Source organism: Laccaria bicolor, genomic scaffold, assembly GCF_000143565.1.
Source record: "Laccaria bicolor S238N-H82 LACBIscaffold_41 genomic scaffold, whole genome shotgun sequence".
Lineage (NCBI taxonomy): Eukaryota > Fungi > Basidiomycota > Agaricomycetes > Agaricales > Hydnangiaceae > Laccaria > Laccaria bicolor.
The window spans coordinates 209,951-226,309 of NW_001889912.1; the positions used below are offsets into that span (position 1 = coordinate 209,951).

Genomic DNA, 16,359 nt, shown 5'->3' on the forward strand with positions numbered 1-16,359 from the left:
TCCGGTTAGGTTAGGTTATTGGGTGCCCAGGGGCTCTAACCGAGACCGAGACCGGTTAGGGTTCGTTCCCAGACCCAAAATAACCTAACTGGACCGAAGATAACCGACGAAAACCGGTTAGTTGCAGTTACTAACCGGTTAGGACCGAAAAAATAGAAAATCGATTAAAACGGCGTATATTTCTCATATTCCTTGCAGTAAACATTATTGCCATGCGTCGTAGCTTTAAAACAAGCCCAAGAACGCTAAATCCGGTGAAGAATTGACAATTTTATAATAATATTCTTGAAAGCCTACTAATTTAGCCAATATTTTAGAGATTTGACCATAACTCTGTCAGATTTTTAGCGTTTCTCATGCTTTTAGATGCGTTTTGAAGGGGTATAATAGGGTCGGTTGTAACCGGTCATAACCGGTTTTTTAACGGTTAGCTAACTGCAAAATAACCGGTTATTTCATTTCCAGAATTGACTAACCACTAACCACGGTCCGGTTTTTTTGCGGTTAGGTCCGGTCTGGTCTCGGTTATTTTCCAGTTAATTAACCTAACTTCCAAGCACTACTCAAACATACAAACAGGCTAGTATGTGGTCACCCTACTCGCAGCAGTGGGAGAAGGCGATTGCGACGGAATACGATACACTAAGGAATACCGACACTTTTGAATGGGTTCCTAGTCTCCCTCATGGACGAAAAGCGGTTGGCAGCCGTTTTGTTTTCAGGGAGAAACACGATGGCAATGGGGATCTGGCCAAGCACAAAGCTCGCATCGTTGCAAAAGGCTACTCGCAGGTGCCCGGAGAGGACTTTTCAGAAACGTTCTCGTCTGTGGCAAAGTTCACCACTCTACGCATGCTCCTTGCTCTCGTCGCACACTCGGATCTCGAGCTTCATCAAGTTGACGTTGTTGGCGCTTATCTTCGAGGGTTGTTGGATGAGGAGATTTACATGGAGGTGCCTGAGGGGGTGAAGGAGGAAGGAAAGGAGGGGTGGTACTGGAAGTTGAAGAAGGCATTGTATGGTTTGAAGCAGGCAGGAAGGCAGTGGAAGGCGAAGCTCGACGGGGTGATGAGGAATCTCGGGTTTGAAAAGGGTCAAGCCGATGATTGCCTATATATCCTCCGAGAGAAGGATGAGATTGTCTTGTTGGTGCTGGTTTACGTTGACGATATGGCCGTTGCTGGACGTTCGCTCGCTCGCATCACCCAGTTCAAGACTGACCTCACAAAGGTGTTCGACATCACGGACCTTGGTGAGCTGAAGTACATATTGGGCATTCAAGTGAAGAGGGACAGAAAGGCACGCACCATCTCATTGAATCAGACCGCTTACATCCATCACGTCCTCGCACGCTTTGGCATGCAGGATTGCACTCCCGTGTCAACGCCGCTCGCTGTCAAACACAATCTGTCAATTTCGCAGTCACCCAAAACGGAGGAGGAGCGCACCGAATACACCAAGTACGCGAATGGGATTCACTACCTGGAGGTCGTTGGCTCGTTACTCTATGCCACACAGACGCGGCCAGACATTCAATTTCCGGTCGGTCTCATCTCGCAGTTCGGGGGAAACCCAGGGAAACCTCACCTCAAAGCTGCAAAACGAATTATGCAGTACCTACAGTGCCTTGCATAATGCTTTGCAGCGTGAATTTTTTTGAATTGTATTTGGCTGTGTTGAAACTGGACCTGACTCAGGCCTATTTCGGACAGGGATCATTTCGTCAAGTTTAAAAATATTTTTACTATAGTCTAATCGGGGCACACGGGTGCCTGGGGACAAAAACACATCTCCTCTCCCCGAGATGCCTAGTCTCAGAGACTAGCGATCCTGTGCAGGCGATCTGCATATTTAAGACTTATCCACGGTGGATTTGTCTCTTCTTTCTTCACTCCCACTCGAGCTTGCTATCGGATAGCTCTCGTTTGCGTTCACACCATCAACCTATAGTTGCATCAGACTCAGTCTTCAACCTTTTGATCTATCTGTCTATGTCGAGCAGCAATGAAACTTTTTCTGCTACTCCTAACTCTGGGCCTACTCCTAATACTGGGGCAGCACCTCACACGACCTCTAGTGGTGAACAGAGTTCAAATCAAGATGAAGAGCACATCAACTCCTTGGCGAGTTCAACCGAAGGTCAAAATCCCGTTCAGCAAAGCGGAAATGTCACAGGAGAGGGTGACCCTGGTATGCCTGGGAATTTCCCGGTTGCCAATGCCGTTCTCGCATCCTGCAATGACATCCTCAAGGACTTTTATTCATCTCGAGTATCAAAAGGGGTTGCGCTCGCGAGAATCTACACAATCCTACTCGACGGCATCCCCGAAACTGAAGAAACTGGGGCACACGTTGAAGATGCCTTCGAACGTTACCTTGTCATCATTGAGAACCATCAGAACCACCTTAACGAAGCAGAAAACCGCGGGCGCCGTCAGCGGTCACAGAGCCCAGCTAACAAAGGTATTGAAATTGATGATGAAGAGATTCCGCCTCCTAAACGTGCGAAACCCGATGACACGCAATACCCATGGGTGGTATCAGATTTCATACACGGCGCCACTTTATCACCGTCGCTTACCACCACCCTCGAGTTACTTAAACTCTATGCAATTGATCCCAAGGGCACCAAGCGATCTCTTGTCAATTCTCCCAGTTGCCCGGAATTTCCTGACTCAGAATGGACCAACGTCCTTTTGGGTCGTGCCGTCAATCTGGATGCTGTTCTCAGCGGATACTATTCAACATCAAACAACGATGAACGGATTGAAGAAATTGGAGAACTGGAAATCCGCTTCGGCAGTGTCTCCCCAGCAAAACTCGTGTCAAGTGCTGGAGAATGGAGTATTGCGTGGAATCGTACATCTCGAGCCATATGCACTGCCTTCCCACATAGGGCAGGTGAACTCGCTGAATACGCTGAGTACATCATTGGAGTCTTTGCTGCGACTGATGTCCACTTTCATGACCGCGTTATCTCATTCGACAAAGCTGTTCGACGTCGTGTGGGTTCACGTCGAGACTTGGAACTCACCAACTTCAACCGTTTTGCTGATCTCAGGTCAACGCACATGGATTCAATTGGAGCCGCTGTTATTCAACGTGCGAGCATCGCCGTCGCTAATAAATCTGGCAGTTCCTCAGGTCGTGGTAAGAAGCTTCCGGAGCCATGCAACCGCTGGAACGAAGGGCTATGCACGCTTGAGAATAATCAGTGTCGCCGGCTCCACGTTTGCAACAAATGTCTGCTCTCTGGACATACTAGTAAACAAGACAAGTGTCCCCCATCACAGTAATCTCCAACTCAAAACAGCTCATCACGATGTCCATGATCACATCCAACCCCCTCGAATGACGCTGGGGGCATACAAAAAATGATTTCAATTTCACGTGGTTCCCGTCAACCCCACCGGGAGCCATGGACATTGGACCGTCTTGTCCATGAACGGTCCATCGCCTTGGGGTTATCTATTGACAATTCATCTCATCTCACGTACACCTCAGCACTAAACTCGTACCTATCATTTTGCAAGATCCACAATTTCCCCATTGAACCCACTGAAGAAACAGTCAGTTTCTTTGTCGTGTTTATGTCTACTCATATTAAACCCGATTCAGTCAATTCATATCTCTCCGGAATTTGCAATCAACTCGAAGTATATTTCCCGAATGTCCGAAAAAACCGCAACAGCATCTTAGTATCTCGAACTCTTGCTGGATGTCGGCGACGTTTTGGAACACCAACACGGCGAAAGCAACCCCTCTCATCTCATGATCTCGGAAAGGTTTTATCTCGAATTGGATCTTCCAAAAACTATGATGACCGACTTTTTCTCGCAATTCTCTTCACTGGTTTCCATGGATTGTTTCGCCTGGGAGAATTAACCTTCCCCGACAGAGTCGCTTCCCGTGATTACCGCAAAATCATGTCACGACATACTGTTGACCTTACCCAATCCTCTTACTCATTGTTGTTGCCTGGCCACAAGGCCGACCGCTTCTTTGAGGGGAGTACCGTCATAATTCAGAAAACAAATCTCACTACAGATCCACACAACATCTTTGTGTCATACATAACATCTCGCGATGCAATCCACCCATACAAACCTGAGCTCTGGTTGCGGCAGTCTGGCATTGTGCCGACACGCTCCTGGTTCATCAAAAAATTGCGTAATTTTTTCCCATCTCATATCGCAGGGCAATCCATGCGTGCTGGCGGCGCCACTTCCCTAGCTGAAGCAGGCGTTCCCCCACACATCATCCAGGCCATCGGCCGATGGTCCTCTGATACATACAAAATATACATTAGGAAAAATCCGGTCCTTCTTCAAGCTATGCTGTTTGGGCGGCCTGTCCATCAACAATGCTAGCTTTGCTCTAACTCTCACAACCCATAGACATTTTTTTTGAACTTTTATTTATACTTGAACAGTGCGTTCTTCCATTTTCTGGTATCTCACAACATCCCTCCGCTTCCACTCCACTCAACTTCCCTTTTCTTTTTTCTTTTTCTTTCCAAATATACAAACACTCTCGCTCCCCTTCCCTTCCCTTCCCTTTATTGTTTTTAATAGGTATAATAGGACATCAATACCAGCAATGGATGTTTCTCGCGAGTTCTCCAGGCGCAGTACTGCGCCTGGAGGACTCTGCATATGCCTATTTAGCTTTTCACCTTACTTGAGATTTTTGGACCCTTAACCGTTACACGATTAGTCGAGTTTAAAAATATTTTTACTATAGTCTAATCGGGGCACACGGGTGCCTGGGGACAAAAACACATCTCCTCTCCCCGAGATGCCTAGTCTCGGAGACTAGCGATCCTGTGCAGGCGATCTGCATATTTAAGACTTATCCACGGTGGATTTGTCTCTTCTTTCTTCACTCCCACTCGAGCTTGCTATCGGATAGCTCTCGTTTGCGTTCACCCGCCCTCCTGCATCCCTGGTTTCCCTCGTACATCAAGTATAGTACTCAGTCATGTACAGGACATCAATACCAGCAATGGATGTTTCTCGCGAGTTCTCCAGGCGCAGTACTGCGCCTGGAGGACTCTGCATATGCCTATTTAGCTTTTCACCTTACTTGAGATTTTTGGACCCTTAACCGTTACACGATTAGTTGGGCCTTGGTTGTTGCTTGGTTGTGACATTTCAGGGTCATTACAAACATAATCAAATACAATTTGAAAAAATTCGTGCTGCAAAGCATTATGCAAGACACTGTAAAGGGCACCGCACATTTCGGTCTTGTTCTCGGACGTCGCGGGGAAGGTTCATTTGACCTAGTTGGTTGGACAGATTCCGATTGGGCTCAAGACCCCGATTCACGTCGTTCAGTGGGAGGATTTGTGTTTGATGTTGCTGGGAGCTCAGTTTCATGGTCGTCGAAGAAGCAACCGACAGTCGCGTTGTCCACCGTGGAAGCCGAGTATGTGGCATCATCAAATGCGACGAAGGAAGCAATCTGGCTGAGAGTTTTGTTGGAGGATATGGGATATCCCCAGACCACGGCTACCCTTATCCACGCGGACAATCAAGGGTGCATAGCCCTCGCTCGCAACCCCGTTGCTCACTCTCGTGCAAAACACATCGATATCCGTCACCATTTCATTCGAGAACGGTTACAAAATTCGGAGATACGGCTGGAATACTGTTCGACGAAGGACATGCTAGCTGACATCTTCACCAAGCAGCTCCCACGCGAGGCCTTCGAAACGTTCCGTTCGGCGCTAGGCGTACTAGCTGTGTGAGAGATAACTCTCCGAGTGGGAGTGACGAACGTCAAGCTCTTTCTGTACGTTTCGTTATCTCTCGTAGCACGTGATCCGGTAGATGTAGGACAATTTTCATCTTCCTGGAGTTCACCTTTACTCTCGTGAACTCCAGGTGCGTAGTCTACATTATATCTTTTTCTACTACTTACAATATATACCTTTACTCTCGTGAACTCCAGTGCCTGCCCTCGGCCGTTCCACTCGCATTCGGATTGTGCGTGCGTCAGGTCTCTCCTAGACAGACTTCTATATATGTGAAGTCGTAGCTTTCCAAGGCAAAAAACTTGAAAGCCCCAAACATTGTCTCCCTTCAAAATACTTAATTGAAACAAGGGTAATCCTTCTTGTGTTTCTGCGCTTCATACTATGATCGTCGGTGCGACTTCACATCATATCAAAGCTGTCTAGGAGAGACTATTTCTTCGCACCGCTACGCAATCAAGCGAACTAAGTGTGGTACCAATTGACTACCGCCCTCTCCGCAAGAGAGGATATCCCATCATGCTCCACACTAATCAGATCTCCATAGAAAGTTTCAAATCCAATTTCCTCATTGGTGCACGCGATTACCTCGACCATTTTCAAAAATTTCCAAGAACCAGGCGGAGAAAACACGTCATCCACTTCGCGCCAATCCCAATACCCAACTCGTTTGGGCGCAGCCGAACGAATGACGAAAGTGATCCGCTCAATTGAGTTGTCCGCTGGACAAGTTTGTAGACCATGTGCCAGCCAATTTAACTCACTGGAGAAAATTCCAAATTCAACAAGATAGGGAGGAAGGGCGGCAATGGTGGATAAGATAAGTCGTTTCAAGGTTGTCGGGATGTTCTTCAGGTTGAGTGTTGTGACTGATGTGGTTGATCAGAAATTGCGCGATAGGCTGTCATAATATGACTTACCAAAAGGGCTATTATCATCACTAGGATCAATTTGCAATCGTTCAAGTGACGGGCAACGCTTCAACACGGAAGGTAGCAGCGGTACGCCTTCCCTTGTGCCTTTGTACTTGAGCGTATGGAGGTGGGGAAACGGCTTCCAGCCATAATACGACACCAGAAAACGGGTGAAACCAACCACATCTCCAAAGCACAACTCCTCGAACTGCCCAAATATGTCGGTGTCGTCGTTCAGTGGCATGAACAAGACGGAAGTGAGGTTCAACCTCCGGAAATTCCATGACTCGATGGAATCAAGGGGGACAATCACATTCTCCAACTCGACCTCGCGCAACGTCGGTCGTTTCAAAGCGTCCAGAAACGCGTCCTTGACCGGGTACAAGAGATAAGCCCAGTGAAACCTGCAGATGAGGTGTAACGAAGTGAGGTTTTTCAAATCTCTGCTGAGGATGTATATCAGGCTGGCCTCTTCTCGACTCATTGGGTAAGGCGCGTTATGCCCTTTAGCGTGGAAGATGCGAAGGGTGTGGGTGGACGCGATGAGATGCGGTGAGTGGTGGATAACCCTCGCAAATCGTTCTGCTTGGGTCTTTGCGAATCGGTCTGGCTTCTGCATCTCGTCGCCATGACCAATGTAATCCCCAGCACCGATAGAAATATCGGAAAAGATCCGTTGAGAGGCATAAGGTCGTAAGCAGCGGCAAGTTACGCAGAGCGCTTTCAGTGTGTCAAGGTCGTTGGTGGGAGTGTAGCTGTCGATAATAATATACATGATCTCAGGTGGCAGGGGAAGTTTCCAAGTCGGCGCAGGAAAAAATGACGGAGGTGGGGAATGGGTAGTTTGAAGTTCCTCAAGAAAAGCTATTCCGTCCTCGTCCTTAGGTCCCTTTAGTTCATCTTTAAGCCTCTTGAAGAGCTTGAGCATCCTTCCCAGATGTTTCTTACCAGGATGAAGGGGATCAATGAAAAGGCAGAGGGGAACGACAAGACGAATTTGGAGGCTGTGCACTCCATTTCACTGCCAAGAATAAGATAAGAAAGATAAGATCTGCAATTGAACAGTATCAATCCCTCGAAAGCGTTCTCATAACACTTTCGCACTTACGTTTCCGTGCATACTTACATAGTAGTGTTATAAAATTCTCCTTCCAATTGAACCTCCCCCGGCTTCGCGGCCCGAGATCGAGGTTGAAAATTTGGAACAAAGCTGAATATTTGAATTCTCGTTAGACGACACACTCTTATTTACTTCTTCTTATACTACTTCGTTGTGAATCAAATTGCCCCCTCCATTCAAGATCGATTGCCTTGCAGATTATAGCTTAGGTGCGGCTCCCTCGACAAGACGCTTCTCAGCCTCCTGGAAGTTGATCACGGACCAGATCGCGGCAAGATACTGACGAACACAAGTCAACGAAAATGACAACAGCAAGAAAGAAAAAAAAGCCCGACGTACATCAGCCTTGACGTTGAGATACTGGAGGTAGAAGGCGTGCTCCCAAATGTCAACACCGATGATGGGCACGAGGTGCAGGAGAGGATCCTGGTTGGGCGTGGTGGCGATCTCAAGGCGCCTCGTTGAGGTATTATAACCCTATATGACATGTATCGTCAAACACAAAAACCCTGACAGGATCACTGAACTCACGAGCCATCCCCATCCAGAGCCCTGAATTCCCAAAGTCGCTGTGTTGAACTCTTTCTTCAAGTTATCGAGGCTACCGAACGCAGCAATGATAGCCTCCTTGAGTGGGCCCTCTTGCAATTCACCTCCGGTACCTTTTCCGACTGCAGCAGAAGGGGCGAGGTTCTTCCAGAAGAGAGAGTGGTTGATGTGGCCTGATTGTTTGATCAGCGATTAGATAAGAAGTTGACGAGTTGAAAGACTGTCAGGTACCTCCTCCGTTGAATTTGAGGGCCGCCTGGAGAGCGATGCGCTCCTTTGGCGTGGAAGCTTGGGCGTAGGCACTCTCTGCGGCGTTGAGAGCGTTAACGTATGTCTGGTGGTGCTTTTTGTGGTGAAGCTCCATGATCTGGCGTGAGATATAAGGCTCAAGAGCGTCATATGCATAAGGGAGGTCTGGGAGAACGTTCGACATGGTGTTCACGGTGTTCAGAGGTGGTAGATGGTGGAAGGATGAAGGAGGGATGTAAACGGAGATAATCGCGATGGCTTTCAAATCCATGTCATTGCGTGATCGTCACGGTCTCAATCTTTTACACAATGAAAGCCCAGACAAACCAGTACGCGTTTGGCAGCTCACTACGTTAACCGGCTCAAAAGATCCATCAAATGAGGATGAGGATAAAATGAAATATGAAATATGTTGCGTTTTTTGAGCGATTACTACCACTCTAATTTAGGGTCTCCGCATAGGTGGCTACCTTCTTTGATTCCAACGAACTCAATTTCCGTCGTTCCGTTCAACTCAAGGGCCTCTGACTCAGCCTGCCTTACTACCCACTTTTCCGTCCCAAGAACAGCATCAATGTCCTGCTTCGGCGGAAGGAATAGTTGAATATCATTCTCGTTTTCGGGATCCTCGCGGGCCTGGAACGCAAGGATATCATACTCGGTGTCGCTCAAGCCTTTCCCACATGTGAGACTAAAGTTCCGCTTGTGTAGCGGGCAAGAGACATACTGCAGACCAAGGTAAGCAAGTAAACGCAAATTCAAACGAGAACCCCCTTACAAGTTCACCAGTCGGCGTATCACCGACGATACCATGGTCTAGGACGAACGCGCGACGGTGCGGGCACCTATGTACAGTGAGTATGTCTACCTGCAACTGCAATCGTAAAATCTGCTTACATTTGTTGAGTAGCATAATACCCTCGTTTGGGGACATGATAAACGGCGAGTTGTGTGTCACCATATAAAACAGCAACGCTGGTGGTTCCGTTTTCCGATGACATCATGTCCCTTTTTGAAGCGACCTTGGTCCACCTCCACTCGCTCTTAGGGGTGATTAATTGGTCTGGGGAAAACTTGGTAGAGGGGGTGGCCTTGGGCCAGTCGGCAGGTCGCATCTGGCCACGTTGATCGATCAGCTCTGCTTGTGGACGTTGTTCTTCCGTATTGACGAATTGTTTGAACTGCTGGCGTTTTGCAGGGTCTTTTATGATTGGGATGAGCGTCGGAGGTGGAAACCATGAATGGATGTAAATACCTTTGACGACAGCTGCCCACTCATCTTCATATGAATTCACCAGATTATCCATGAGCGCGTCCAAGTCGGTGCATATCCCGAGCTCATCCTCAAGAATTACTTTGCGAAGTTTCTGTACAAAGTGAGATATATGTCTTTTTCCCTGTATCGATGACGAACCTCAATGCCACCATCCATGCTCTCAATCCACCTGGCGGTGCGCTGAAGTCTATCCGCAGTCATAATATAATAAGCGAGATATCGGTCGATGATCCTGATCACTTTCGAGGGTGGAACGTCCTTCGCGAAGAGCTCTGCATGTCGCTACAAAACATACTGAGAAACCTGCTGATAGTCAACAGATTTAATTGACGCACAGGATTCGCACCGCCGTTACCACCCACGAAAACTGGAAAGATAGGTTAGTGAGATAAATCAGGAAGACATCAGATAACAACGCACTATTCCACCCCTTATCCGTGGCAATAACGCCAAAATCTTTGCTTTGCGCTTCCGCGCACTCCCTGATACACCCAGAAACGCCGCCTTTGAATTTATGAGGGCTGCGAACCCCACGATATCGGTTCTCCAGCTGAATAGCCAACCCGACGGAATCCCCGACACCATAACGGCACCCTAAATATAAATGAGTGGGTAAATCACTACGTTGAATGAGCGACTTGACGGACAAGTAGTCCCGACGCAAGATTTAACCGTCCTGAGGCTCTTGCCGTACGCCTGACCACTTTCAAAACCGGCTGCATTGAGCTCGCCCCAAATGGCTGGAAGGTCGGATTTCAACGCGCCGAACATGTCGATGCGCTGGCCTCCCGTAATCTGTAGGCATCCTATCTTATTTATAAGCCCCGGGCGGCGGAAGGAAACTACGTACCTTGGTATACAACTTATACTTCTTCGCGACTTGGCCAATAGCAATGAGTCCTTCCGGGGTGATTTCCCCCGCAGCGATACGTGGAACAACGCTAAAAGTCCCATTTCTCTGAATATTAGCCAAGTACCGGTCGTTGGTGTCCTGGTTTTGATGATGCTCGGGCTTCATTACATGCTCATTATATCTATAGCATCGAAAAGTCATTCAACTCCCTTTTTAGGATTTAAGATAGGCTTACAAGCTTGATAAAATGCTGCCAATCGCAGGCTTGCATATCTCGCACCCGATAGAGTCATTGTTCACCCCGACGACCTTCATTATTTCTGCAAAAGTTCGAAGTTGTTTGATTTTTATGATATTGAATAGGTCGACACGCGCCATGTTGAAATGTGGGCATAGATTATTGGAGAGAGTGTGTCCGGCCTTTCTCATCTCGGCGTTGTAGATGCCAGTGACCTGTAAAGATCGTTGTCAGCAAGTCTATACGGTTATGGTGGGCGGATGGACGAACCAGAGGCATGCAGCCACCACACCCTGTGCCGACTTTCGTTTTTTTCTTCAAGATCCCAACGTCGGTGCATTCTCCGCCTTTAACGCATTTGACTATATCGCCTTTCGAGACGTTCTGGTTTTTGTCAGATGGGAAGAATATCCAAGAGGAGACAAGCTTACGTGACAACTACAGACTTGAGCATCATCATCGAGATCATTCCCATCGTCAGCGCCTTCCTTTTTTGAACCGATGATAAACTGCGAAGGGGGTACGTCCAATGGTTTCTGTATTGATATACCTTGAAGTAGATCAATAGGACAGGATAACGATGCCGACCTTCTTTTTGACGATCGCCACTAGCTTCACAAAGTCACTGACATCACCAATCATCATACCCCCAAGCAGGTGTTTACCGTCCGCAGTAAATATGTATTTTTTGTATGTCGAGCTGAATGGATCATTGTAAACGAGGCATTTGATGGGTTCATCCGCACCACGCCCTCGTTTCGATGCAAGCGGCCTGGACTCCGAAACCGTTGTGCTTGTTTCTTGCGTGGTAAGTTCAATGGCGGGTTTGGCTGGATCCACCGATTTTGATTTATTGTCAAGGGCGACGGCCAGTACCGGAGTCTCGGGAGAACCGTGTTTATCCGCAAAGTAATCACCGAAGGAGGCGACATCAACTCCCATGAGTCTAACGTCATTCAGGTGTCAGATGACAAGAAGTAAGACGAGGGTTATTTTCAGACGCCTACTTGAGTTTGGTGCTCAAATCCGGGGCATTCATCTTCCTTGGAGCATGAGACTCGGTCTGAGTAAGGTTGAATGTCAAGATATCAGCCATTTCAACTTGCAAACATCAGTGAGCCTTCATTGGGCTGATAAAAGAACGGCACACGTACTTCCGGGAGCGATTAAACCATAGTAGTTTCCCTTCCAGCTAGCGCACTCGCCCACCGCGTATATATCCTTTGCGGAGGTCTGAAGATCGTCCCCGACGACAACTCCGCCTCTGGGGTGGCACTCAATGCCGCTGCTCTTCGCCAGCTCGTCGCGGGGTTTGATACCTATCGCAAAAATGACTAGATCAGCGTTGAAGATGGATCCGTCGTGTAGCGTGAACCCGGTAAAAGTTCTATCTCCCGATTCATCATCTGCGGCGCCGGTGAGCAGCGCCGAGGGAGAACAGTTGACGAGCACTTGGACTCCCATGGCTTCAATCTTGTTGAGTACCATCTTCCCCGCGTCTGCATCTAACTGACGCGATAGGGGGTAGGCTTGGCGGTTTATGATGCTAACTTGGGATATACTTTGTGGGGTGAACAATAAGATGAATCTGACGGTTGAAGGGATGGAAGGAAACTCACGTTTCCAGATCATATGCCGCTTTGGCAGCTTCCAACCCAAGCAACCCGCCACCAACCACTACGGCATGGTTAACTCCTTCTTTCGCCGCGTATGAGATGATGCCGTCGAGGTCCGAGATGTTGCGGTACACAAAGACTCCTCGAGTTCTAGCAACTTCGTTTTGAGATATGTATGGCGGAAGACCAGCACCGGAACCGGTGGCTAGGACAAGCTTATCGTATCGGAATGATCTACCCTTGCTCGTATGAACAAGGTGAGCTTCCTGGGATATGGATGTGACGGTTTCAGAGAGATGGTAGCGGAATCGGTCTGGTTGTTGTTCGGCGTACCAGGAAGGCGGGTTTAGGTAGAGGTTTGACACCTAAGAGGAAGATAAGACATGTCAAGGCAAATGACGTCTAATTTACACACGTTGCGATGCTCGAAATACTCTGTTAATCTGAGGGCGACAATTTGAACTGAAGGCATAATACTCATTGGAAATATGACTGACCCAACTCGATTGTAAGCGAAGTGTACCTCCTCTCCGCAAGTCACGATGAAGTACTTGTTGCTCTCGTCGAGATTGAGGAGTTTCTCAATGAAAGCTTTGAGAAGTCAATGGATGTGTTTGGATGGGATAAAGGCACAGTACCTATTCCGACCATTCCAAGACCGACTGTACTCAGATAAGATAAGCAACTGACGATGTATGGACTTAAAAAGACCAACGCACCGACGAAGATGACCTCTCGGCCGCTTGGATAGTCATCAAGGTTGAAAGGAGTAACGGAAAGTTCATGGGTTCCAGGAGAAGGAATTTCGTGAGAGTGCATGGGACGCATTTTCTTCGTCTTCGCGACCTTGGGGGATTTGGGATAAATTATGATGACAACGAGCAAGGGTCGTACATACAAATACCTATCGCACGGGAAAAAATACACCCCGCAGACGACGAAGAGATCTATGGAAGGAGAGGTTGTCGTGCATCACTCCGGCGGAGCGATAAGGAAATTGGATGGAGATTCCCGACCCTGAAAGGACGCCTGAACGATATGTTATCTTTGGGGCGCTTCACACTGGCAGAATGGGGGCGATCATGATCGGATCGGCGAAGCAGCAAATCAAGACCGTCTGTTATCGTGTTGGAGGAATTGGGAAAGGGGGTGTAAACTGTGCAATATGGAACAGTGTATCAGAAAAGGAACGAATAGCAATGTTGAATCTCTTTGCATAAAAAGAACTAAAGGCTAGACTTACCGTTCCAACTTTCCTCTCCGTGTTCGCGTTCAATGGAGCAAGTCCCTTTCATGTAGCTTGCATTGTGGATTGGCCATATGATAGGATTCCATATCCAGAGCGATTTGGCCCGCAGACAAATAGCAACCAGTGCGCAAGGCAGAACGTAGAATATTCGCATAGAATGTCGCCTATAGTTGAGATACTTGCCCAACCAGGTGAGATTTGTTGCTACTTCCACACTGGCAGATTGGGGGCGATCATGATCGGATCGGTGAAGAAGCAGGTCAACTGTTATCGTGGTGAAGGAATTGGGGCTGTAAACTGTGGAAAATTGTATCAGAAAAGGAACGGATATCAATGTTGAATCTCTTCGCATGAACAAAGGCTAGACTTACCGTTTCCTTTCCGCAGTGTTAGTGTTCAATGGAGCAAGTCGCTTTCATGGAGTTTGAATTGTGGATTGGCCATGATAGCATTCCATTCCCAGAGTGATTTATCCCGCAGACAGATAACAACCAGTGCCCAAGATTGCAGATCTGAGAGCTGCCAGTGCTAGTTCCAGTGGAGCAATATGAAACTTTCTTTGAGACTTATAAGTTATAATGGGTCGCCATCTGGTGGGGAAGCCTGTAAGACAAATAAGGGGTCTTGAGAGACAGATCTTTTAAGATAATATCCGACTTGTCTTCCTCCTGGTAATTCGTGGATGGTTGAACGTTTAGCAAAGCAAAAAACTTGAAAGTGTCGTTCTTCGGCCAATCTTCGGCTTGTCTTCGGCGCGAATTTGGCTACATCGAAAACGTGACTACTACTACTAGTTGCCACGTGGTGTGTCTCTCTGCTATCTTCACGTCAATGCCCAATAACTCAAGAAGAATAGGCTCTACTGACTCACGCATGCGCAAGCGGTGAGCTTGGCACTTTCACATCTCGTGTGCTAGTCTCTAACGGAAGAATGTGGGATGCATAAATCGTTTGAACACGCCTCTTACCTCGTTCGCCACGGGTTGGGAAAACGCGAGGCGGAGTAACTCTTTACGGTCTTGCCTTTACATTTGAGACAGGTGAGCTACATGAATTTTCAATATCCAGAGAATAGCCCATAACGGTTCACTAGAGCTTTAGTAATTCTGTATCTCTTGGAAGTTGGGGTGCATTTTGTGTAATGATCCCGTGAACAACCTGGTTCCTAAATACTATCTTATCTAAATGCAATGGCGGTGGCCTTCCGGATCTAGCTAAGGGCACTTATCAAGAATGAACATATCGACGATCTGACAACATGCCTTGCCTTGCACCATGCAATTGTCCATCTGGGGAAGACAACTCGGCCGACAGCTCCGCAATCTCTTGCCTTACGGAAGCTGTTAAGTCTCTCATAGGCCACTCCCATTATCTCTTGGTATAATGCATAACATTATCGACAAGGGCAAAGATCACTTTACCATATAATCGTTATCTCTCAGATGGCGAGCTTTACGCTCATATTGCCGTCAGCAACCATTCTAAAATATCTCTATTGACCCACAGAGCTCCACGGGTTCTCCTTCCGAGAGAGACTTCACTACTGAACAGTTCGCCGTTCCCACTCTCATGAAGGAATCACCAGACCTCACCGGATGCATCCACGCCATTCACATATCGTATGTATACCAAACAACTTGAGGCGTCGGACGGATCCCAACGCCAACTGACGCGCGAAGAGAAAAGTATTGTTCATATCCTCAAGCGGTATATGAAAAGCCTAGGTTCCTTACGTCTGGCTTTTGACGCCCGGGAGGACCTCTGGGCCTATCTTCTTGGCCAATTCACACAAGAAATTACAGTGGCGCTGTGAATTGCATCTCTCTACACGAGATTCACTTGAATAACGTGCCAATACCAGTCGACCTTCGGCTTACTCCCGATCTCAAACGACTGGAACTCATTCGTTCACTGGCCGATCCGAGGACGCGTTGGGGCGATAGATCTTTCCAGGTCATGCCTGAGGAGCTTAGGGGTGTGGTCTGTATGGCGTGTTGCCCTTCGATTTATCATGTCTTCGGACATTAAATTTGCGTGGAAATGAGCCTGACTTTGACGATATTTTTCCTCCGCTGCCGCATGTCACTGAAACGCCTGAGTGTTATGACGTATGAGCAGGAATGGTGGGGGTGAGTTTTGCCTTCCTCCGTTCAACGTGTCCATCGAACCTGAATTGATGGAAATGCGACTTGACCTTCGTCCCTTGACCTCCCTCAAGTTCATCACCTTGCTGACTGACGCTTTCACTTGGCTTTCACTTCCGCTTCGAGATACGGATTACTCGTCGAGTCAATCCGACGATTTGACTGGTTGAAGAACGCGTGTGCTCCTAATAGTGTGGGGTGAAGACTACCTTTGTCATTCGCAGCTCATTGCATTAATGCATCCATTGGCGATTGGGACTACTCCGTTGACTTATCATTTGGGCAGGTGCGTGAGTGGAAGAGTTTGAAGACGGTCGAGGTGATTGTGTGTGAGGGATCAGGAGGTCAAATTGTCGGACTTGACTCCCGATTGTTCGGAGAAAATTACGGCAG

At 47.8% G+C, this 16,359-nt stretch overlaps 3 protein-coding genes across 3 annotated transcripts; all 3 read right to left on the reverse strand.

Annotated features, from left to right (window-relative positions):
* Positions 1–6,223: 6,223 nt before the first annotated feature.
* Positions 6,224–7,676, reverse strand: LACBIDRAFT_332464 (uncharacterized protein; the record flags this gene model as incomplete). Its single annotated transcript, XM_001887013.1, has 3 exons — positions 6,224–6,480; positions 6,523–6,627; positions 6,679–7,676. Coding segments are annotated over 3 exons (1,359 nt in total), but the record flags the coding sequence as incomplete, so codon positions are not given.
* A 197-nt stretch (positions 7,677–7,873) lies between these two features.
* LbMnSOD3 (manganese superoxide dismutase) lies at positions 7,874–8,812 on the reverse strand. Its single transcript, XM_001887014.1, has 4 exons — positions 8,573–8,812; positions 8,324–8,514; positions 8,132–8,269; positions 7,874–8,071 (listed from the first exon to the last, which is right to left on the reverse strand). The coding sequence occupies exons 1-4, from the start codon at positions 8,772–8,774 to the stop codon at positions 7,991–7,993; spliced, it is 612 nt and encodes a 203-aa protein (XP_001887049.1). The 5' UTR covers positions 8,775–8,812; the 3' UTR covers positions 7,874–7,990.
* Positions 8,813–8,970: 158 nt separating this feature from the next.
* On the reverse strand, positions 8,971–13,224 carry LACBIDRAFT_291348 (NADPH nitrite reductase; the record flags this gene model as incomplete). Its single annotated transcript, XM_001887015.1, has 19 exons — positions 8,971–9,316; positions 9,369–9,435; positions 9,488–9,791; positions 9,846–9,957; positions 10,005–10,148; positions 10,202–10,233; positions 10,287–10,460; positions 10,514–10,661; positions 10,717–10,900; positions 10,955–11,172; positions 11,228–11,341; positions 11,389–11,493; positions 11,546–11,903; positions 11,965–12,058; positions 12,112–12,518; positions 12,577–12,938; positions 12,989–13,016; positions 13,071–13,164; positions 13,212–13,224. 19 exons carry the CDS (start codon positions 13,222–13,224, stop codon positions 9,023–9,025), a joined length of 3,252 nt encoding a protein of 1,083 aa, XP_001887050.1. The 3' UTR covers positions 8,971–9,022.
* Between the last annotated feature and the right edge of the window lie 3,135 nt (positions 13,225–16,359).

Bases quoted from the DNA above. Each gene is read 5' to 3' on its own strand.
- LbMnSOD3 (XM_001887014.1), bottom strand. From the start codon at position 8,774: ATGTCGAACGTTCTCCCAGACCTCCCTTATGCATATGACGCTCTTGAG. The intron at 8,270-8,323 runs GTGAGTTCAGTG...CATGTCATATAG, and splicing joins GCTCTGGATGGGGATGGCTC to GGTTATAATACCTCAACGAG. The intron at 8,072-8,131 runs GTACGTCGGGCT...TGTGTTCGTCAG, and splicing joins ATCTCAACGTCAAGGCTGAT to TATCTTGCCGCGATCTGGTC.